The 24,783-nt window shown below is 43.1% G+C and overlaps 2 protein-coding genes across 2 annotated transcripts in view; both read left to right on the forward strand.

The window, feature by feature from the left end:
• The window catches only part of LOC121629683 (scavenger receptor cysteine-rich type 1 protein M130-like), a 40,388-nt gene extending 39,429 nt beyond the window's left edge, over positions 1-959 (forward strand). Inside the window, exon 4 of the mRNA XM_041969403.1 lies at positions 565-959. Within this exon, the coding sequence (XP_041825337.1) occupies positions 565-941 (377 nt within the window). The 3' untranslated portion in view covers positions 942-959. The remainder of the gene's footprint in view (positions 1-564) is intronic.
• The window catches only part of LOC121629681 (scavenger receptor cysteine-rich type 1 protein M160-like), a 530,109-nt gene that overhangs the window by 55,092 nt on the left and 450,234 nt on the right, over positions 1-24,783 (forward strand). The gene's annotated exons all lie outside the window — the stretch shown is intronic.

The following is a 24,783-nucleotide window of genomic DNA, read 5'->3' on the forward strand; positions in this document are numbered from 1 at the left end:
TTCCCCTAGGTCGGGAATGAGATCCTGCCCCAAGTGGAGAATTTAAGTATCTTGGGGTCTTATTTGTGAGTGAGGTAAGGATGTAGCAAGAGATCTACGGGTGGATCAGTACAGTGTTTGCTGTGATTTGGACTCTGCATCAGTTTGATGTGGTGAAGAAGGAGCTGAGCTGAAAAGAGAAGCTCTAGATTTACTGGTCAAGAATACAAGCGGCTGAAATGAGTTTCCTTCTGAAAGGTTGCTGGCTTCTCCCTTAGAGAGAGGGTAAGAAGCTTGATCATCCAGGAGGAGGTCAGAGTAAAATTGAGTTGAAGGTCTTTCTGACAGGAGACTTCACCAGATGTTTCCAGTAGACCTTCATGACACATTTGGGCCTGCCAGGCCTGACCAGCATCCTCCCCACCGTCTGACAGAGGAACTGAAACTAAGAAAGAATTCAGATTTCTTTGGTTCATGATTCCATCATCTGTTCTTCTTCTTGATGTGTAAAATGATCCATTTATAAAAAGTAGTTCCTCCTCATCATGGTGTAACTGTGTGTGTGATGGTGTGTGATGTGTCCAGACTCTGTCAGGCTGCTGAATGGATCCAGCCTGTGTTCAGGCAGACTGGAGGTGAAGTCTGACCAGACCTGGTCCTCAGTGTGTGAAGCTGACTTTGACCAGCAGGATGCAGAGGTGGTCTGCAGGGAGCTCGACTGTGGGCCTCCTTCAGTCCTCCAGGGGGCGCTCTATGGAGAAGGGGAGGCTCCCATGTGGACCAAAGAGTTCCAGTGTGGAGGCCATGAGTCTGCTCTGCTGGACTGTAGAAGCTCAGACTCTGATAGAAACACCTGCTCACCTGGCAGAGCTGCTGGACTCACCTGCTCAGGTAGAAGAGGAGCTGCAGCTTTGATCTGCTTCATTTCTCTTCTCATCAAACTCACTTTGTTCTTTTACTGATGACTCTCTGATCTCTGTTCAGATTCTGATGATGTCATGTTGGTGGGAGGAGCCAGTCGCTGTGCAGGTAGAGTGGAGATGAAACGGGGAGAATGGGTACCAGTGTCAGCTTATGGCTGGACCCTGGAGACCGCAGCTGTTTTCTGTGAACATCTGGACTGTGGTTCTGCTTTGTCTGTTTCCATGGGAGAGAGAAAGGAGACCTCAGACAGATCTGTGTGGTGGATCAACCCTGACTGTGTTAAGTCTGGATCTCCTCTGAGGGAATGTGCAGGATCAGTTAATCATGACTCCATCTGGAATCTCACCTGTTCAGGTAAGTGTAAGAGGTGTGTCTGATGTCATTAACCTCTGTGTGATGTGCTTTGTGTTTTCTGGCTGCCTAAAGAAAAGAGCTGCTCTAGATGTTCTTTTAAAATCATTCTATTAATTAATTAGTTGGATCTAATGTTCACTTTTATTATGAATAAATGAACATGCAGATGAATTAGAAGTTCCTTTAAAAAGAAAATGGTAACAGAAAAATTACTTTCCTAAGTAATAAGCTACTATCATAATGCAGTAACTATGTTACTAACTCAGTAACTTTTTGCAAAAAGTAACTAGTAGCTATAATTACTTTTTTTTGAGTGAGGTTCGGGGGATCGTGGGGGGAGGTGCTGGGGTGTATTTAGGGGTGAGACTTGGAGTGTGTGCATGTAGCTGTGTAGCTGTGTGGCTGTGTGTGTATATGTGTGCATGTGTGTCATGTGCCAGCATGAGTGGGAGTGGGCAGGGATATAGGCATGTATGTAGGGAGGGAGGCACCTGTGGAGGAGGCCTGGGTTGTTCCAGGGGAGTTGTGCCATATTGTGCATTGCAGGTGGTGCTGCTCGTGTGGCATCACTTCCAGCATGATGGGGTCACTGCCCCTCAATTTTAATTACAAACAACACACACTTCACAAACTGTCATGAGCAGGGAAGGTGAGGGCAATGTAGTCCTCTCACTCCCCTGTTTCCTGGTTCCAGGCTGGCTGCAAGGTTATAATGGTTTTGGACTTTTTATTAGTTTTAGTTTTTATTTCATTTTGACTTTTTATTTTTAAATTCAGTTAGTTTTAATTAGTTTTTAGAGCAAATTTTCTAGTTTTTATTAGTTTTCATTTTTTAAAAATGCTTAGTTTTAGTTTAGTTTTTATTAGTTTTAGTGTTAGTTTCAGTTTTTTGTTTGTTTTTTCTAAATAAGAGAATTTGCCAGGTGCAAAATTCAAAATAATCAGAATAAGCACTGTATAATAAAAACTTAAGATACACTTTTTAAAAACTGTATCAGGAGGAAACATGAACAGCCATCGACAAATCCAAGTCAACAGCCCATAAGATATCAGCCTTAAGTTAAGAAAAAAGTGCAATGCTGCTTCTGAGATAGTGTGCTGGGTAAAAATCAACATAACCAACATACTAAAGACAGACATCAACATAACATGAATCCATTCAAGAGACAATTCACAGTCCTTGCAGCCAGGAGTCTAAAGGAGCTCAATCTAATTCATCATGAACAACCTCAACAACCCAACAACCTCTAGACCAGAGCTTTAATTCATTCAGATGAAACTACTCATAATTAACCACATAAAGAATTAAACTGGAGGTGCAGCAACTTTAGTACAAATCACTGCAGCTGATTAACAGAAGCTCACATGTTATACTGGACATGATAAAGTGAAAGCAGTGAATATTTTAGACACTGAAAGTAAACGTGTCTGGTAGAACACAGAGCCAGCAGCTGGTTAAGATACTGATGTATAAGCTGGATGCTGGTGTGCTTTTCTTTTCAGAATTAAAAGTTTAGTCTCCCAGAAAGACCAGGAGAAACTCATCCATGCATTCATCTCCAGTAGACTGGATTACTGTAATGGTCTTTTAACAGGACTTCCTAAAAAGAGCATTAAACATCTGCAGCTCATCCAGAACGCTGCTGCTAGAGTTTTAACCAGGACTAAGAGATCTGAACACATCACACCAGTTTTGAAATCTTTACACTGGCTTCCAGTCAGTCACAGAATAGATTTTAAAACCCTTCTGATCGTTTACAAATCCCAGAATGGTTTAGGCCCAGAATACATCTGTGATATGTTCAGAGAATATAAACCTAGCAGAGCTCTTAGATCCAAAGACTCTGGTCAACTAGTCCAGACCAGAGTCCAGACTAAACATGGAGAAGCAGCATTTAGCTGTTATGCTGTAAACAAATGGAACAAACTGCCAGTGGAGATTAAACTTTCACCAAATGTAGACATTTTTAAATCCAGGTTAAAAACATTTCTTTTCTCATGCGCCTATGCCCGAAATCTGCATGTTAGCTTTTTAACTCATCTGGCATTTAATCATTTTAATGTAATTTATGGTTTTATTGTGATTCTTGCTATGTGCTGCTGTCTTTCATTATTTCTTAATATCTGTAATGCTTTTGTTTTATGTGAAGCACTTTGAAATGTCCTGTACAAGCAATGTGACTGCGGTCAAGCCAGCCGCCACTGTATTTCAAGTGTGCATTTACTCTCAACTTCATGGTAAAAGCAACAACCACCAATGAATACTTCCAGATTTCAAAATAAAGCATTTCTCTTCCTCTCTGTCTTGTCTTAAAGTCCCTTACAGATAGCAATAATATGCAAATCTGTCTGGTATTAAGATAAATAAATGAAAATATGCACTAAGAACTTTTTATACTACTTACACAAATAATAGGAAATACTTTCACTGTGTACTTTTCTAGTAATTCAATGTCAAAGTGAGGTTCTGTTTGATGTGTGGAGGGTCCAGGCTGCATAGATAACGGCAGTCGTGATTTTTCCCAGGACCAGCTGGACCCCTGTTTATTAGAAGGTTCAAAAATATCTGTACTGTTTAGTAACAGAAGGAGAAAAGTAGCTCAGTCAGAACACAGAGAGCTGCTTTCTAAAAGGTTTCTAAGTAGAGTTAAAATACCCTGTGAGCCACAGCGTGCCCCCAAACATTCATTAAATGTTAGGTCATTAGCAGGAAAACATTTTTAATGAATGATTTTATAACTGAGCACAACCTTGATTTTATGTTTTTAACAGAAACTTGGTTAAACCAAAATAACAATGCAGCTGCTCTTATAGAGTCAACCCCTCCTAACTTTAGTTTTATCAGTGAGGTCAGACTAAACAGGAGAGGAGGGAGTTGCAGTTTTATTTAATGAATCATTTCAGTTTAAGCAGTTATCTCTTGGAAGTTTGACTTCTTTTGAATACATGGCTCTTCAGTTGAAAGTTTATTATAAAATAATATATCTAAATTTCTATAGACCACCAGGGCACTGCGCAGAATTTCATGAAGAGTTTAGTGAACTGCTGCTACAAGCTCTGTTTAGATTCTGACTGTGTAATTATTGTTGATAATTTTAACATCCATGTAGAAAACCCTCAGGACAAACGACTAAGGACCTGAGTAACAGTCTGGAGAACTTTGGGCTGACTCAGCATATAACAAAGCCCACACACATTAAATGACACACTCTAGACTTGGTGATTTCTAAGGGTTTGGATGTTTCCAAGGTTACTGTGTGTGATGTGGGCCTGTCTGATCATTACTGTGTTTTCTTTGAGTGTACAGTTCCTGTTCACACAAATATCTCAACAGAGATGATCACAAAACGGTGTATAACTAAAAACATGAGTGGGATGTTTAACCAGGTTTAACCACCTTCCCTGTCAGCGGGTTCAGCCAATGAGCTTGCTGCTAGTTTTAGTGCTAAAATGTTAATTATCATGGATGCTATTGCTCCTGTTAAGGTGAAGGTTGTCTCTGGAAAGAAAAAGTCTCCATGGAGAAATTCCACACTGGTGAAACATGGAAAAAGAGAGTGTCGGAAAGCCGAGCGCAGATGGAGAAAAACAAATCTACAGGTTCATTATGACATGAATAAAGAGAAACTTCACTCTTATAATCTGCAACAGAAGAATGCAAGAAAGTCCTATTTCTCTGACATTAGCAAAAACTATCATAATGCTCGGGTCTTATTCGCTATTGTTGACAGGTTAACAAACCCTCCTGTGTCAGTAGCACCTGAACTTTATTCCACTGAGGCTGCAATGAGTTTGCCAAATTTTTCATGGAAAAAATCCATAATATCAGACAAGTAGTTGGTTTATCAACAGCAGGTTCAGTAGACATACTGTGTCCATTGAAAACCAGTTTAAGCACCATGACACATTTTAATCCCATTAACAGCAAAGATCTGGGCGACATCTTATGTCAGCTGAACTCCTCTTGCTGCTTGGACATCCTTCCCACAGGTTTCTTCAAAAAGGTCTCAAAGACTCTGGAGCCAGATCTGTGACAGATTGTGAACGTGTCTTTAATTTCTGGCTTCTCCCTAGAACTTTTAAAAACAGCTGTAATCAAACCCCTGCTAAAAAGGGACAATCTAGACAAGACACAAATGAGCATCTACAGGCCGATCTCAAATCTTCCTTTTCTAAGTAAGATAATTGAAAAAGCCGTTTTTCATCAACTAAACAACTTTTTAACACAAAACAACTGCTACGATGTCTTCCAGTCAGGTTTTAGACAGCACCACAGCACTGAAATGCTCTGACCAAAGTCATTAATGACACATGTTGTAATACAGATGATGGAAAAATGTCAGTCTTAGTCGTACCTCAGTGCTACATTTGATACAGTCAACCACAGTATATTGCTTAAACGACTGGAGAACTGGGTGGGCCTCTCTGGTACTGCACTATACTCCTTTAAATCTTATTTAGAGAATAGAAAGTACTTTGTGTCAATAGGAAACTTTACATCTGAGCAGATAAAAATTACATGTGGAGTTCCCTAAGGTTCGATCCTGGGGCCTCTTCTGTTTAACATCTACATGCTCCCACTGGCACAAGTCATGAGGAAAAACAAAATTAGTTACCATAGCTACGCAGATGACACACAGATATATATTACAATGTCACCAGGAGACCGAGGCCCGTACAGGCTCTTGGTAAATGCATTGAAGAGATTAATGACTGGATGTGTCTGAACTTTCTTCAGTTAAGCAAAAACAACACTGAGGTGATGGTTTTTGGAGCCAAAGAGAAACGATTAAGTGTCACCACAGAGCTTCAGTCTATACACCTAAAAACCACCAACCAGGCCAGAAATGTGGGTGTAGTGATGGACTCAGACCTTAAATTTGAACAACACATTAAGGGAATTACAAAATCAATCTACTATCACCTTAAGAATATATCAAAGGTAAAAAGATCTGATGTCTCAGTAGGACCTGGAAAAACTAGTCCATGCTTTCATCTTTAGTCGGCTTGAATATTGTAACAGTGTTTTTACAGGTTCTACATAAAACATCAATTAGACACCTGCAGCTTATTCAGAACTCTGCTGCTCGAGTCCTCACTAAGACCAAGAAAGTGGACCACATCAGTCCAGCTCTGAGGTCTTTACACTGGCTGCCGGTCTGTCAGAGGATAGATTTTAAAGTTCTGCTGCTGGTCTATAAAGTTCCGAATGGTTTAGGACCAAAATACACCAGTGACCTCTTGACCCAGTATGAACCTACCAGAACCCTCAGGTCATCTGGATCCAGTTTCTTATCAGTTCCCAGAGTCAGAACCAGACATGGAGAAGCTGCATTCAGCTTCTATGCTCCACATGTCTGGAACAAACTCCCAGAAAGCCCCAGATCAGCTGAAACCCTCAATTTATTTAAATCAAGGTTAAAGACCCACCTGTTCTCTGCTGCATTTCAATAGTTTTTATTTAGAAGTCAAAATCTACATCTGGTTCTTTTAAGCTGGAATCATGTTTTAATATTGTCTTTAACTTTATTTCTTGCTTTTTATCTATTTTATTTCAGCATATTCCTTCAGATTTTAATTCATTAAATGCATTTCTTTTAAGCTTTATTTGTTTATTTTTTATTTTTATTTTTTTAAAGCACTTGTATTGTTTTCTGCACCCTGTTGTAATGATTTATGTAAAGCACTTTGAATTGTCTTATACATGAAATGTGCTATACAAATAAATTTGCCTTTGGCTTTATGTACAGCTAAACGAAGCATTATCGTCTAACTTTGAGGTCAAATAAAATCACTTTCTTCTATAAGTAGTCCACAAAACCTGTACTGTTGTGCTAAGTACTTCCTATACTACCTACACAAATAATAGGAAATACTTTTACTGTGTACTTTTCTAGTAATTCAATGTCAAAATGCCTTATGGACAGCAAAACGAAGCATTACCGTCTAACTATGAAGTGGAATACAATAACTTTTTTCCATAAGTAGTTAATGAAACCTGTACTGTTGCACTAAGTACTTCCTCTACTACTTACACAAATAATAGGAAATACTTTTACTGTGTACTTTTCCAGATATTCAATTTCAAAGTGCCTCATATATGGCAAAAAAGGAGCATTATTGTCTAAATCTGAGGACAAATAAAATCACTTTCTTCCATAAGCAGTCCCCTAAACCTATACTTTTGTACTAAGTACATTACCACTTTATTGCAAAAATACTATGAAGTACTCGTCAAAATTTTTACTGATAGCTAAAGGAAGCATTTTAATATAATTTTGAAGTGCAATAATATTAATTTCTTCCATAATCATTCCACAATACCTATAATGCTGTACTATGTAAGGCAAGGCAAGGCAAGGCAGTTTATTTGTATAGCACATTTCATGTACAGGACAATTCAAAGTGCTTTACATAAAACAAAGACATTACAGATATTAGAATAGTAAAAGGCATCAACACATAATCAAGACATAATCACAATAAAATAATAAATTACATTAAAATGATTAAAAGCAAGATAAGTTAAAAAAAAAGTTACCGTGCAGATTTCATGCATAGGCGCATGAGAAAAGAAAAGTTTTTAGCCTGGATTTAAAAATGTCTACATTTGGGGAAAGTTTAATCTCCACTGGCAGTTTGTTCCATTTGTTTGCAGCATAACAGCTAAATGCTGCTTCTCCATGTTTAGTCTGGACTCTGGCCTGGACATAGACAACTACTTACAAAAATACTATGAAGTGCTTTTACTTAATTCTTTTGGAGTAATTCATTGTCAAATTATCTTATGGACAGTAATAAAAGCCATCCCCAAGGGATTTTGACAATTAATTTATCCAAAAGTACACAGTAAAAGCACTTTATAGTATTTTTGCAAGTAGTTGATGATGTAGTTAGTGCAACAGTATAGGTTTTGTGAACTACTTATAAAATAAATTAATTTTCTTCCTCCCTGAGCAGCCACCTTACCACAGTGCAGGAGTTTGAGCATTGTGACTCTTCTAGTGTTACGATCAGGAACCGTAGCTAGGAGGTGGACCCAAATGCAAAGACACAGAGGGAAATAAGGTGAGATTGAAAAATCTTTATTAATACTTGGGATCTGTGGGAGGCTTGGTCTAGGTGCAGATTACTCCTCCTGAGAGAGGACAGAGGATTAACGAAAGTCTTATGAAAACTCTTGATATTGCAGACAGAATCAGCAGCTTACTTGGATCCCGAGGTGGCTGATGGTGGAGGAGTAAGTCAGAAAATGATCTCTGTCTGTGAGTGTTGAGATAGGCAGCAGGCAGGGCGAGCAGGCAGGTGGACAAACAAGGCAAGGCTTGGTCAAGGCTGGAAGTCCTGATTTGGCATTCCCTTCTGCGGATCTCCAACGACTTCTTGACACAACATGGGAAACTGAGGGAAATACACAAAAGCCAAGTGAAGCTGCTTGAAACCACAAAGATAATTTACAAGGCAGACCAGATTACCACACAGTCAAGCAGGGCCGGACTGGGAAACTTTTTCAGGCCAAGAGTCATTCATGCATCAGGCCACCCTGGTCTTGACCACACACGCATGTTCACACACCCACACCTAAATGCATGGGCACAAACAAAACACATGCATGTGCGCGCGCGCACACACACACACACACACACAATGTAATTTTTAAGGTTGAAATATACAGTAATTTTAATGCTGTATTTGTGATAGTACTAAGAGAATAAATATTTTACATAATAAGTAGTGCCAAGGTTAGAGCTAAACATAACCATGTCATGTAGAATATCAGCATCTAGTAACCAAACACCAACATAGAGGGAAAGCTAACGCTAACTAGCAGTGAAGTACTGAAGCCTTCAACAGCATCTAGTAACCAAATATCAATACTGGAGGGAAAGATGGTGGAAGTTTTAACAAACAAACAAAAAAAAAGAGAAGAATCAAAATTAGAGAGCAAAAAACATCTGTCATGGTTATCAACTTTCAATTGTAAGTCTCTTAAAACTTAAAATTGTAAGAAAAGTTTATGAAATACATAAATCAGTGTCATTAAATATTTTATATGCATTTAAATATTTGATAAATTAATTTACTTTTATGTATTTAATTCGAAACCTAGTATTGTTCGAATATATTTAATCACTTCACCATTTTATTGATCAAATTAGCATATTTTTCCAAGTCCCTTTTTTTGCTGTAGTTAAATCTACTACATATATTGTGTCTGTCAGCCTGACTTGAGCCTTTAAATGTGTTCTTGTAGGAGTTGATTTGATTACATTCTATGAATTATCAACATATCAGGCCTCTTGTTTTATGTGAAGTGTCACATACAATCATATATATAACACATATATACAATGATATATGTATCATTGTGGTGGTGTCATTGCATCATGTCATACTTTAAAAGGTTTTAGCTGTTAAACTGGAAGCAGATCTGGTTTAGTTATTCAATATAAATTATACCAAAAATGAGACCAATTAAACCAGTACAGTGTTTGAATGGGCCCCGGACCAGTTTGTACTGGAAAAGTTGGGCCCCAGTGCATGAAAGGTTAAGAACCCCTGGTGTAACCTATGTCTTATTTATCTTCATTTCAAGACAAGGGCTACACAGGCTACATATTTACACTGTGAAGCCTGAAAGTGTACAGCCTCAAGGACCCTTGGGTCCTTGGACCTCATACTGTGTTTAAAAGAGGATTTTGTATGAAAGTTTTGTGTGTTTTTTTTAAATAACTTACTTGTAGACGCATCTTTTTTTTTTAATGGTATGGGGAGCCTGAATAAGTCTGTGACTTTAAGGCATTTCGCCGCATCATCCTCCAGCGCCTTTCTTTTTCTCTCTCTCTCCCTCTCGGCGCCGCCTTTCCTTTTTCCTCGTTGGGAGGAGTCCATCCCGTCGTTTGCTAGCAGTAGCTACACCCCCACACCGTAGCACCAGACACACGTCTCATCCCTCGACACGCGCTGTCTGTGTGGTTGCTACGGACTATTAGGGCGGGTGTTAATTGTAATAAACCAATCGTCTTGCCCTCCTTACATTCTACTGGCCTGAGTGGCCTCTGATTGGCCTGGCCTGTCTCCTGGGCGGGAAGAGAAAGAAAAGGAAAAAAAAAAAAAAAAAAAAAAGAGACGCAGGCCAGCAGGCCAATCCTAGACCGGCGCTCCGGGAATACTCCCGGTTCTCCCTATGGCCAGTCCGGGCCTGCAGTCAAGAGAGATAATCTGGCAAAGACTGGCGCTCCTGCTGGTCCTTAAAAAGCAGCCTGATGAGCAGCAGGTAGCTCCAATTGTCACTCCAGACTCTGCCCTGTATCTCCCTGGAAACTTACTATCCCCAACCTGGAACACCTGGAACACTCAGAACACACAGCCAGAGCACAATCATGACACCTAGGAGCTATGTTGTTGGGGGCTTTGTGCCCCTGGTAGGGTCATCCATGGCAAACAGGTCTCTACGGGAAGGACCAGACAAAGCATGCCTCAGTAGACCTCTATGATGGGTAAAAACAATGGATCCAAGTTTCCCTTGCCCCGACGTTGTTAACTTGGGCCCCTTTCCAGAGGCAGGCCTCGGGTAGATATAGTTGGACACATCTCGATGCATGGCAGGGCCCCGGATGTGGATGAGGTCCGCCCCGAGTTCCTTAAGGCTCTGGTTGCTGTAGCTGTCTTGGTTGACACACCTCTGCAGCATCGCATGGACATCGGGGACAGTTCAACTGGACTGGCAGACTGGGGTGGTGGTCCCCCTCTTCAAAATGGCGACCAGCGGGTGTGCTCCAACTACAGGGGGATCACACTCCTCAGCCTCCCTGGTAAGGTCTATTCAGGGGTCCTGGAGAGGACGGTCCATCAGATAGCGGAACCTCAGATTGCGGAAGAGTGTGGTTTTCGTCCCGGTCATGGAACAGTGGACCAGCTCTATACCGTCTTCAGGGTCTTGTAGTGGGCATGAGAGTTTGCTCAACCATGTCTTTTGTGAACTTGGAGAAGGTGTTTAACCATATCTCCCAGAGGCTTAGAGTCGAGTCACTGCTCCTTCGCATCGAGAGGAGCCAGATGAGGTGGCTCAGGCCACAGGTCAGGATGCCTCCTGGACGCCTCCCTGGTGAGGTGTTTCGGACATGTCCCACTAGGAGGAGGCCCCGGGGAAGACCCAGGACATGCTGGACAGACTACATCTCTCGGCTGGCCTGGGAACGCCTTGGGATCCCCCCGGAGTAGGACAAGCTGATGAATGTGGCCAGGGGGAGGGAAGTCAGGGATTCCCTGCTTAGGCAGCTGCCTCTAAGACCTGACCTCGAATATGTGAAAGAAAATGAATGGATGGATAATGTTATTCTACTTTAAATTTAAACGATGATGCATCTTTTAGCATAAAGACCTTGACAATGAGTTACTGTAAAACTACACAGTCAAAGTATCTTCATAGTAGTTTTGTCAGTACTTGATGATGTATTTAGTACAATAGTATACAGTTTGTGGACTAAAGAAGACTGGAAGAAATAAATTTTATTCCACTTCAAATTTAGACGACAATGCTTGTTTTAGCTGTCTGTAAAGGAATTTGGCATTATATTACTGGAAAAGTACACAGTAAAAGTGTTTCATACTAATTGTATAAGTAGTATAGGAAGTACTTAGTACAACAGTACAGGTTTTGTGAACTACTTATGGAAGAAAGTGATTTTATTTGAGCTCGGACTTAGACAATAATGCTCCTTTTTGCTATCTATAAGGTACTTTGACATTAAATTACTGGAAAAGTACACAGTAAAAGTATTTCATATTAAGTGTGTAAGTAGTATAGGAAGTACTTAGTTGAAAAGTACAGGTTTTGTGTACTACTTATGGAAGAAAGTGATTTTATTTTAACTCAAATTTTGACGATAATACTCCTTTTTGCCATCCATGAGGCACTTTGACATTGAATAACTGGAAAAGTACACAGTAAAAGTATTTAATACTAAGTATGTAAGTAGTATAGGAAGTACTTAGTGCAAAAATACATGTTTCATGAACTACTTATGGAAAGAAGTGATTTTATTTGAATTCAAAGTTAGAGGATAATGCTTCTTTTTGCTGTCCATAAGACACTTTGACACTGAATAACTGGAAAAGTACACAGTAAAAGTATTTCCTATTATTTGTTTAAGTAGTATAGGAAGTACTTAGTGCAACAGTGAAGGTTTCATGAACTACTTATGGAAAAAAGTGATTTTATGCCCTTTCAAAATTAGACAATGCTTCTTTTTGCTATTTATAAGGCACTTTGACTTAGTGCATTTATTTATTTATTTATATTAATGTCACTTAGAGAATTTGCATGTTACTGCTAGCTGAAAGTGACTGCAAGACAAGACAGAGAGAAAGAAAAAATGCTTTATTTTGAAATCCGGAAGTATTGATTGATGGTTGTTGCTTTACCACAAAGTTGAGTGTAAATGTGCACTAGAAATACAGTGGCGGCTGGCTTGACCACGGATACGCGAGAGGCAGCTGGTTTGACCGCAGTGAAATGTGCTATACATAAAAACTGCCTTGCCTTCTATACTAAACATACATAACCTACTGTCCAACATTGTAAACTAATTTAAGCCTCTCAAATTCAGCTTTTCAAGATTTTGTGTGTGGCTGTGTGTGTAGGCCTGTTTGTGTGTGTGTGTGTGTGCATGCGTGTGAGACTGTGTGTGTGTGTGTATGTGTGTGTGTGTAACTGAGAGTGTGTCTGTGACTCATGTTCCCTCCCCATGCTGCTTGGCCTGGCTGAAGCTTCTTTTCCGGGGAGGGAGGCAGAGAGGCTACCTGGTCCAGGTACTGTGCAGCTTTTCAAATGGACTTTCAGATTCGTGTTTTTTCCTTGCACATATTGTATCACCTGCTTCTTATACAACTTTATCTTTGGTATGGTCATAACGAAAGAAATCCCAAATAGTACTCTCCTCGCTTTCTCCTAACTTTCTCCGTAGCATCACGCTCGCCGGTGAGGGCGGACACGCTGTTGACACGTGACGTCATGGACCTTTAGGTGTCGTACGACGCAGACACCTGGCGTAAATCTTGCAAAGCAACGTAAATAGATTTCATCAACCCCGAGGCCTTATGTATGAAATAAATTTACAAAAAACGAAAACAAAGGACATTTTTTCTATAATTTTAGTTTGTTTTAGTTCGTTTTGTAAACACACAATAGAGTTTCAGTTGGTTTTTGTTTTTTTTTAAAAAACTCGTTTTTATTTTTATTTCAGGTAACGAGAATGTTTTCTTAATTTTGGTTTTCGTATTTTTGCTAGTTTTTGTTATCTATAATAACCTTGGCTGGCTGCACTGATGGAGGGCTGCTGACCCTGGGGGGGATACCCAGTCTGCTGCATCTAAATGAGAGGATGGCTGGGGGTGGTGTTGGGCCGGGGGGGAGGTTGTAGGAGGTTGGGTAGATGGTGCCCTGGTTCCCAGGGTGTGCAGCTGGAATACTGGAGTGGGTGCTGGCCCACGCTGTGTGGTTGTCTAGGGGGCTTGGTCCTCCTCTCCTCTTGGGCTGGTGCGGGCCCTCTGCCTTTGGGGGGGGGTTGTCTCTGGGCTCTTGGGGCCTTGGGCCCTTTGCTCTGGCCGCCTTGGCTGGCCGGTGCCTTTTTTGTGTGTTTCTGGTACTTTGGTTGTTGTTGTGAAATGTTTGTTGTTTTTAAATTTTTTAAAAACATATTCATTTATTTTTATTGTTGTTTTGGTTATTTTTTATTTTAAGAGTTTCTGATGATTGTCAGCTTAGTTTACCTGTAAAAGCTGTAGGAATTTCTCTGTTATGTTTCTGTACAGGTGTAGCAGCTGGTTGTCTGGTGTTAGGTTGGATTGAAGCTCGTTGCTTCTATCTACTGGATCTTTGTCTCCTCTTCCTTTTTTCCACTTTCCTTTTTACTTCTCTCCATTATTCGACTTTTTTCTCTCTGTCTACTCTGGTCAGGTCCTGCGAGATTACTTAAATGTCATAATTCAAAATAAATAAATAAGATTAAATAAATAAATTGATAAATAAATAAATCAGATTATCAAGAGGAGCTTTATACCCATTAAGCTCCCTTTGGCAAAGCAAATTTGTTTGGCACAACCCAGCAGCCAGGCCATCATTCTGCTGCCACCATGCTGGACAGGACAAGTTAAAAAAAGAACATGCCCAGCAATTTTTATAAACAACTAAAAAACAACCTAAAACCATTCCTGAAGCGAAAAGGGAACCAGTGCAGTGATTTTAAAACTAGTGTAATGTGTTCCTGCACTCTGGTCCTAGTCACAACTTGTACCGCTGAGTTCTGGAGTAATTGTAGATAAAAAAAAAAAAGACTTTTTGGGAAGAACAAATAGCAGGGCGTTAAAAGAATCTGTTCTGCTAGAAATAAAATCATCAACACCTGGGTGCTGGCAAGAGAAAAATGGTCGACTCTGGTGATGTTTTCAATATGATAAAATCCTGTCTTTGTTACACTTCTAATGTGTGAAATAAAATCCGTCTCAGAGTGAAATAGGACACCCAGGTTTCTCTCACACTGAGAAAGTTTAAGATGTTTCATCCATCCATCCATTTTCTGCCACTTACCCGGAGTCGGGTTGGAGGGGCAGCTGCCTACGCAGGGAAACCCAGACTTCCCTCTCCCTGGCCACATTCACCAGCTCATTCGGAGGGATCCCGAGGCGTTCCCAGGCCAACCAAGAGATGTAGTCCGTCCAGCGTGTCCTGGCTTTTCCCCAGGGCCTCTTTCCGGTGGGACGTGCCCGGAAAACCTCACCAGGGAGGCCTCCAGGAGGCATCCTAACCAGATGCCCGAGCCACCTTATCTGGCTCCTCTCTGTCCATAAAAGTTATGAACAGAATCGCTGAGAGCAGCCTTGCCGGAGTTCAACCCACACTGGAAACAATTCTGATTTACTGCCAGCAATGCGGACCAAGCTCTGACACTGGTTGTACAGGGACCGGACAGTTTGTGCAAGCGGGTCTGGCACTCCATACTCTCAGAGTACCCCCCACAAGAGTCCCCGGGGAACACGTTTGAATACCTTCTCCAAGTCCACAAAGCACATGTAGATTGGTTGAGCAAACTCCCATGCCCCCTCAAAGACCCTGAAGAGAGTGTAGAGCTGGTGCACTGTTCCACAACCGGGAGGAAAACCACACTGCTCCTCCTCAATCAGAGGTTCGAAAATCTGACAGACCCTCCTCTCCAGCACCCCTGAATAGACCTTACCTGGGAGGCTGAGGAGTGTGACCCCCCTGTGGTTTGAGTCCCCGATGTCCATGCGATGCTGCAGAGTCATGTCAGCCAAGACAGCCCTACAGCATCCAGAGCCTTAAGGAACTCTGGGTGGGGCCTTGCCACTGAGGAGCGACCTCAGCCCCAGAGATGGGTGAGCCAGCACCAGCTACCCCAGACTCTGCTTACTCATTGGAGGACATGTTGGTGAGATTGAGAAGGTCTTCCAAGTATTCCCTCCACCGCCTCATAATGTCCCGAGTCGAGATCAGCAGCCCTCCATCGCCACTGTACACTGTGTTGATGGAGCACTCTTTTCCCCTCCTGAGCCGCCGGATGGTGGACCAGAATCTCTTCAAAGCCGTCCGGAAGTCATTCTCCATGGCCTCTCCGAACTCCTCCTACGCCCAAGTTTTTGCCTTAGCGACTACCAAAGCCGCGTCCCGCTTAGCCTACCAACACCCATCAGCTGCCTTTGGAGTCCCACAGGTCAAAAAGGCCCGATAGGACTCCTTCAACTTGACAGCATCCCTTACTGCTGGTGTCCACCAACGAGTTTTGGGGTTACCACCACGACAGGCACCAACGACCTTACGGCCACAGCTGTGGCTGGCTGCCTCGACAATAGAGGCACGGAACACAGCCCACTCGGACTCAATGTCCCCCGCCTCACCCAGGATATCGTTGAAGCTCTGCCGGAGATGGGAGTTAAAACTTTTTACGACAGGGGACTCCACCAGACGTTCCCAGCAGACCCCTCACAACATGCTTGGGTCTGCCAGGCCTGACCGGCATCCTTCCCCACCATCTGAGCCAACTCACCACCAGGTGGTGATCAGTTGACAGTTCCCCCCCTCTCCTTCACCTGAGTGTCCAGAACACGGCCGCAAGTCTGACGATACAACTACAAAGTCGATCATCGAACTGCGGCCTAGAGTGTCCTGGTTCCAAGTGCTCATGTGGGCACTCTTATGCCTGAACAAGGTGTTCGTTATAGACAGCCCATGACGAGTACAGAAGTCCAGCAACAAAACACCACTCGAATTCAGATCAGGGGGCCATTCCTCCCAATCACCCCCCTCCAGGGCTCGCTGTCATTGCCCACGTGAGCATTGAAGTCCCCCAGGAAAATGAGGGAGTCCCCGCAGGGAGTGCTCTCCAACACCCCTTCCAAGGACTCCGAAAAGGGTGGGTACTCTGAACTGCTGTTTGGTGTATAAGCACAAACAACAGTCAGGATCCGTCCCCCCACCTGAAGGCGGAGGGAGGCTACCCTTTCATCCACAGGGGTAAACCTCAATGTACAGGCAACAAGTTGGGTGGCAATGAGCATGCCCACACCTGCTCTCACCGGGAGCAACTCCAGAATGGAAGAGGGTCCAGCCCCTCTCAAGGACAGTGGTTCCAGAGCCCAAGTCGTGTGTCAAGGTGAGTCCAACTATATCTAGCCAGAACAGCTCAACCTTGTGCACCAGCTCAGGCTCCTTCCCCACCAGAGAGGTGACATTCGGAACTTCCGGTACTGTGTCCGATGGAGTAACACGCGGCCTTCGGAGCTCCCGCAAAACCTACTCTAACATCTTCTCAGGGTATTCAGCCTTTAACTGTGTGGACATATTCCTTTCCCATTCTTTTTGTCAACCTGTTCTCGATCTTTGCTGGCCTTATAATGCCTAAAGTTAAGCCCGGGGGTAGCTCTACGGCTTCATCGGGGCGGCCTACCACTCCGCCTGCATCCTCGAATAGTGATCCCCCCGCACCTGCCTCGGCGGTTACGACATTCTTATCCACCATCTCCCCGGCAGATTTTAAAGCCGAACTCCTAGCCGCGCTACGCGTAGAAATGGGTGGAATTTTCAAGAATGAGCTCCAGCTGGCTATGACGGAAAATTTAACCTCAATTAAATCTGAACTTTTGTCGGTGAAGATGGAGCTGGGTGCAAACATGGCGGCCATCAACACTGAGGTGAATGACTTAAAAAGTACTGTGAAGGATATGGAGGGTGCGCTTTCAACCTGCACAGACGATGTTGTTGCACTACAGAATCAAGTGGATAAACTTTCCGCACAGTTCGCAACACTGGAAGACAGATGTGAAGACCTGGAAGCGAGGTCCCGCCGTAACAATATCAGAATCCTGGGTGTGGATGAGAACTTCAACGATCCCATCAATGCAGCCACGGTCTCCGCTCTGCTGAAGGAAGCTTTCAATTTGGAGAAATCCCCTGTGGTCGACCGCGCTCACCGCTCCCTTCAGCCCAGACCCGGACCGACTCAACGCCCACGGCCAATCATCGCCCGCCTGCACTACTACACGGACTGTGTGGACATCTTGCACCGTGCCAGAACCCAGCAGCAGATCAAGGTCAGAGACATGTCTCTGTCGGTGTTCCCGGATCTCACTCCGCGCACGGCCCGCGCCCGTGCTGCGTTTAACGGCATCCGTCGTCAGCTTAAGGACATCTCAGGCATTCGTTTTGGTCTTCTTTACCCAGCACGCCTCAAGATTACGAAGGATGGGCTAACTAAAGAGTTCACATCACCTGAAGAGGCTGCAATATTTGTTAGAACTCTAAGCAAGTAACCTACTCCCTCTAGCCATGCCAAGGTATGTCACTTCAGCTCGGATTCCCCATTGATTTACAAATCTTTAGTGGTAAATTGAGCGACTTAATGGATGTGTGTTCTGTTGCTATACATCTTGTATACATCTTGTTAGAGACTTGTGTAGCTCATTACTGTTTTGACTCTCTCTCTTGAGGGATTCACATTAATACTCAGTGGCAGGTTTAAAGAGTGGTTCAGGTGTTTGCTAAGTACATTGTTTCCCCCTTTTTTTTTTTTTTTTTTTTTTTGCCTGTGTTTTGCTGTTTACTTGTATAATTCATTTAAACTCCACATAGTCCCACTTGGTGATGTTTGAAGTAGTTGTGTAGGTATGTGAGAACATGAGCAGATCCAAGTGTATATGTTTGTAAATGACCATAAGTGGATGTGTACATATGGCTGTGTTTACGTCTGAGGTGTGTGTATTGTAGGTATGTGTTTGTGTATGTCTGCATGTGTATTACATGTGCCTACGTGCTCTTCTGTTTGCGTGTACATGTGTGTGCTTGTGTGTGAATATATGTGTAAGCTCTTAATAATTGAGTCCCTGCTTGTATTATATTGACAACGTTTTGCGGAGGTTCAGTTTGTGTTGCTAGTCTAATGGTCACCGTTCGGACCCGAAATCGGCGTTTACCTCTTTGGTTTTGGCTCCTTATGGAGCTAGCACTGGGCACCCTACCAGCTGAGGATGGGGTCGTGGTAAGTGCTATAGGTGGGTGGGGGGGCGGGTGGTTGTGGGATTTTGGTTATGTTTTTGTTTACACCAGTACTGATATGTGGGGTTTTGAGTGTGAATGTAATGTTTTTTTTTTTTTTTTTTTCCCTTGCTTTCTTTCTTCTCGATTTATTTTACTTACTTTTTCCCCCTTTTTGTGTATGCATTGTCCCTCCCCCCCCTCCCTCCCCCTCCTCTGGTGCCGGTCGAGTGGTCGACTGGTTGCTATATCAATTCACATCCTTATACACCTCCTGACTGTATATGGCCAGTATTAATAGCTCATCTGTGAGATTTTTAACATGGAATATTAAGGGCTTGGGATGTCCCGTTAAGAGATCCAGGGTCCTTTCTCATCTGAAACGTCTCAAGCCTGATATTGTTTTCTTGCAGGAAACCCATATGAGAACTAAGGACCAGGTTAGACTGAGGTCTCCCTGGGTCTCTGATATCTTCCATTCAAGTTTTAACTCCAAATCCAGAGGTGTTGCTATCATGATCAGTAAGAAAGTTAAATTTACAAAATCCAACGTTGTCTCTGATAATGATGGTCGATCTTTGATGGTTTCAGGCTCTCTATGCCGTGTCCCTGTATTGTTGGTTAATGTCTATGCACCCAATTATGACAGCCCTCACTTCATGAACAAGCTGTTCGAAAGTCTTCCATCTCTGCATGATCACGTGTTGATTTTAGGTGGGGACATGAATTGTGTCATAGACCCGGTACTCGATCGATCCAAGCCCACCTCCTCCCAGTCCTCAATGTCTAAAGCCCTTTCTACCTTCCTGTCTAGCAATAGTTACGTAGACCCCTGGAGACTTTCTAATCCAGGCAATAGACAATACTCATTTTACTCCAAAGTTCACCAAACCTTTTCACGAATTGATTATTTTTTTATTGACTCTAAATTAAATTCTAAAGTTACATCTTCTTCATACCACCCGATTGTTATCTCTGACCATGCACCTGTCTCCTTAGATGTTCTGCTCTCCTCTGATCCTCGTTATCTCACTCCTTGGAGGTTTAATGTATCATTGTTGTCAGACCTTAACTTTCATGACTTTATCACAAAGGCAATTGACGACTTCATTGCTCTTAATCAGTCTGACTCTGACCCAATCTCAAACTCTTTATTGTGGGAATCCTTAAAAGCTTTTCTTCGAGGTCAGATCATCTCCTACTCAGCTTACCTGAAAAAGGATCGGCTGGGCAAGATGCAAAAGCTCTCTTCTGACTTGGCTGAGATAGACCAGCAGCTTGCAGCTGCCCCTACCTCTGTTGCTTTAAAGCGCAGGGTTGCCTTGCAGACCGAGTTTGATCTTATAACAACTGGTGATGCGGAACGTCTCCTACTGCACTCTAGATCTACATACTATGAACACAGTGACAAGGCTGGGAGACTACTTGCTCACCAACTACGTCGCCAAGCTTCCTTACGTCTCATCTCCTTCATTAGAGATAAGTCCGGTACGCTGCAGGATCATCCACTTTCCATCAATTCGGTCTTCAAGAAATTTTACTCCACATTATATAGGTCCGAATCTCCACCAGATAACACTGATATGAATAACTTTCTGGACAACCTGGACTTTCCAACACTTAGCCAGGATGCTTCGAATATGCTTGATCAGCCACTTTCCAGAGAAGAACTAATCCTGGCCCTGCAGGACATGCAGAACAACAAAGCTCCTGGCCCGGACGGGTTTTGCACGGAATTCTATAGAGCATTCTCCGGTAAATTGATCCCATTGTTGTACTCTGTTTATACTGAATCTTTGACTAATGGCTCTCTTCCCTGTACATTGAGGCAAGCTTCAATTTCCCTCCTGTTGAAAAAGGACAAGGATCCAGAACTTACCACCTCTTATAGACCACTCTCTTTAATTAACGTGGACACCAAGATCCTTGCAAAAGCTCTAGCTCGCCGTTTGGATAAGGTTCTCCCCCTGATTATTTCAGAAGAACAAACCGGATTTATAAAGGGGCGTCAGCTCTTTTCCAACATTCGCACTCTTTTCAACATCATCTACTCCTGTGAGAACACTCTCGTACCAGAAGTCGTAATCTCGGCTGACGCTGAGAAGGCTTTTGATAGGGTGGAGTGGGATTATTTGATTTCAGTTCTCACTAAGTTTGGGTTTGGAAATGGGTTCATATCTTGGATTCGTCTGCTTTATACTTCACCGTGTGCCAGCATCATTATTAATGGGGTGCAGTCAGATTATTTCCTTTTGAACAGAGGTTGTCGTCAAGGCTGCCCCTTGTCCCCGCTTCTATTTGCACTTGCAATTGAGCCTTTATCTATTTATTTAGGAACATCTAACATATTCAATGGAATAACACGTTTTCATAAGGAGTATAAATTGTCCTTATATGCCGATGACTTATTACTGTATGTGTCAGATCCTACTAAAGCCTTCCCAGCTCTTCTCTCATTCTTTCGAATGTTTGGTTCGTTTTCTGGGTACAAGATCAACATCGCTAAGAGTGAATGCTTTCCTATTAATACATTATCTACAAAATTGCTGCAATCGGATGTTCCCTTTAAATTAAGTGTTGCTGGGTTTAGATATCTGGGGGTTAATGTAACAAGGACCTGGAACTCTCTCCTCACCGCAAATTTTTCTCCATTACTAGCGGAGGTCAAGGCAGATTTTCTAAGATGGCGTTCCCTCCCCTTATCCTTGATTGGAAGAATTAATGCTATTAAGATGAATATCCTTCCTAAGTTTTTGTTCTTGTTTCAGTGCCTGCCTGTTTTTTTGACCCAGACATTCTTCAAATCAATTAATTCAATGATATCAGAATTCTTATGGAAAGGTAAAGTACCTAGAATTAGTAGGACGGTACTGGAAAGTTGTAAATTTGATGGAGGACTTTGCTTACCCAACTTTCAGTTCTATTACTGGGCACTTAATATCTCCAAAATCCTGTTCTGGTTCAACTCTATTATGACTCCTTGGTGCCAATTGGAGGCACAATCCTGCCCCCGGTCATCTCTTGTAGCTCTTTTAACTGGCCCTATTATGCCCAACCCCTCTCACTTCACCAGTTACCCAGTAGTTAGCTCCACTCTAAAAATATGGTTTCAGTTTAGAAAATTTTTTAAGTCTACAACAGCCTCATCTCTCACCCCGTTACTTAAAAACCATTTGTTTCTACCAGCATTCTCTGACTTGACCTTCACCTTGTGGCATAATAAAGGAATTAAATGTTTCAGAGATCTTTATAGGAATGGGATTTTTGGTACCTTCACAGACATCTCAAAGGAATACGATATTCCCCCCTCTCATCTGTTTAGATATTTTCAGGTGAGAAACTGTGCTAAATCCTTGTTTACAGAATTTCCTAATCTCGATGAATCCAATCTAGACGATATTCTCAAATTAAACCCCAGACAACGATCACTTACATCCAAAATTTACAGCACCATTTCCTCCTTTAATGCTCATCATACAACACGGATCAAAGACACCTGGGAGCGGGAGCTGGGTCTGTCGCTTACGGATGATTGGTGGAATATTGCTATTATCACAATTCACAAAACTTCCATATGTGCCCGTTTGACACTTATTCAGTTCAAGGTTCTTTTTCGATGCCATTATTCCAAGGCTAAATTGGCAAGGATTTTCCCAGCTTCTGTTGATGCCTGCGTCCGATGTGGTGGCTCGCCCTGTCATCTTACACACATGTTTTTCTCTTGTCCTACGCTAGTGAATTTTTGGCAGGTTTATTTTGACACAATGTCAAAAGTGCTCTCTAAATCTGTTGTTGTCTCCCCATATGTAGCAATCTTTGGAGTCCCAATGAATTATAAACAATGCTCAGTGTTAGAGTTGGAAGTCATTGCATTTACCTCCTTAATAGCTAGACGCCATTTACTTCTGCATTGGAAGTCACCTCAACCCCCATCTACTACCCACTGGGTCAACGAAGTTATGTCTCTTCTGAAAATAGAGAAAATTAGATACTCAAGATGTGGTTTACCAAATCGGTTTTATAAGAAATGGCAGGGTTTCTTAGACTTTGCATCAACCTGAAGCCAGACTGGCCAGCACCCCCCCCCCCCCCCCCTTCTTAACCCTCCTCCCACCCCCCTTTTTTTTTTTTTTTTTTTTTTTTTTTCCCCTTTGTGTGTGTTTAAGATAAACCACCAGGACTTTTGATTTAGCACTGTCCTATTGCCTATACACCTGATCTATTGAGATACTTTTCTAGCAGAAGACCTTGTCTCTGTGGACAGATTTCAGTCCCCATGCTGGGGACTGTGTCGTATGGCTCAGTGCTTGATCTTATAAGTTGTTAACCTTTTACTTTATTTATTTATTTATTTATTTATTTTTATTTTATTTCATTGTTTTGTGTTCTAGTTATGGGTATGGATGGATGTGTTCAAAAAAAATTCGACGAAGGATGTGTAAATTCTTGCCATATACTGTTTCTGTTTTTATGCCTTCAACTCTTGAATAAAAATATTAAACAGAGAGAGGTGACATTCCACGTCCCTAGTTCTAGTTTTTGCAGCCGAGGATCAGACCGCCAGGGTTTCCGCCTCTGGCAGCCACCCAGCTCACACTGCACCAGACCCCTATGGCCCATCCTGCAGATGGTGAGCCCATGGGAGGAGAGGCCCATGTCACCCTTTTGGGCTGAGCCCAACCGGGCCCCATGGGCAAAGTCCCAGCCACCAAGTGTTTGCCTCTGTTTCCCACCTCCAGTCCTGGCTCCAGAGGGGGGCCCCGATGACCCACGTCCAGGGAAGGGAAACACTGGTCCTTGCTTTGTCAACATCATTGGGGTAATTTAAGCCGCAGTTCGTCTGGTCCCTCCCCAAGACACCTGTTTGCCATGGGTGATCGTACTAGGGGCATAAAGCCCCAGACAAAATAGCCGCTAGGATCATCAGGACACACAAACTCCTCCACCATGGTAAGGTGGTGGCTCAGGGAGGAGCAGAATGCATGATATAAGAGACTTGCTTAAACTTGAATTATTTATTGTTGTTAAGCAAGTTAAACAAGGAGATGACCATCTTTAGGCTTACTGGTAGAGGCTGTGTAGGTATTTCGAATGTGTGTTGTTTCTGAGCAAGAGCCCCCCCACAGTCTTGGGGCACATGTCCCAGTGGGCCAAGATCAGCAGCCGCCGGACCCACCAGAGACCGGCCACCAAGGGCAGCCCAAGTGAAGGGCCCATTAGCCCCAGGAACCCAGGGGCGGCCGCCCCACCCCCCAAGGGCAGAGTGCCCACACCATGCCTAGGAGAACCAGGCCCCCCCAGACAACCACCTGGTGTAGGCCAGCACACACCCCAATGTTCCAGATGCACACCCAGGCAATCAGGGCGCCATCGACCCCCTCCCCCCACCTACTCCAATCTCCACCCCATATAACCCCACACTCACACCCTCCCCTGTGCCGTACCCATGAGCGCTCACCATCACACGGTCATGTCACACATAGCCCACCCACCATGCCCTGTGGGGTCCGAGGAAGCAAACTTCCCTCGGAATGTTGAGCATCTAGTGGCAATAGGCACCCAGGAGGTCCCCGAGGGCAAGGCAGGCCAGGAAAGACCGCCCCCCACGACTGGGCCATACAGGGACCGCAGCCAGACAGGGCCAGACCCAGAGCCACCCCCACCGCAAAGCAGCCCGGTCCTGCACCACGGGAAACCACAAAGAACCCGTAACCACCAGTCACTCCCGGCCATTTTTTAACCTCCAAAGCAACGAGGTCACAGTCCTCCACCTACACTAAGTGATGGAGCTAAGCACAGGGGACCAGAGGGAATGAGATTCAGCTAAATGGTTCTCTGGGGAGGTAAAAATAGTCTCACTACTGATGTGGTCTACTAAGAGATTCCTAAACAGCTGAATACACAGATTATTTTTGGTTTTCCAGTTCACAAGGATAGTTTTCTTTGCGATGCATAATGCTGTGCATATCATGTGTGCA

This window comes from Melanotaenia boesemani, chromosome 19 (assembly GCF_017639745.1).
Source record: "Melanotaenia boesemani isolate fMelBoe1 chromosome 19, fMelBoe1.pri, whole genome shotgun sequence".
Classification (NCBI taxonomy): Eukaryota; Metazoa; Chordata; class Actinopteri; order Atheriniformes; family Melanotaeniidae; genus Melanotaenia; species Melanotaenia boesemani.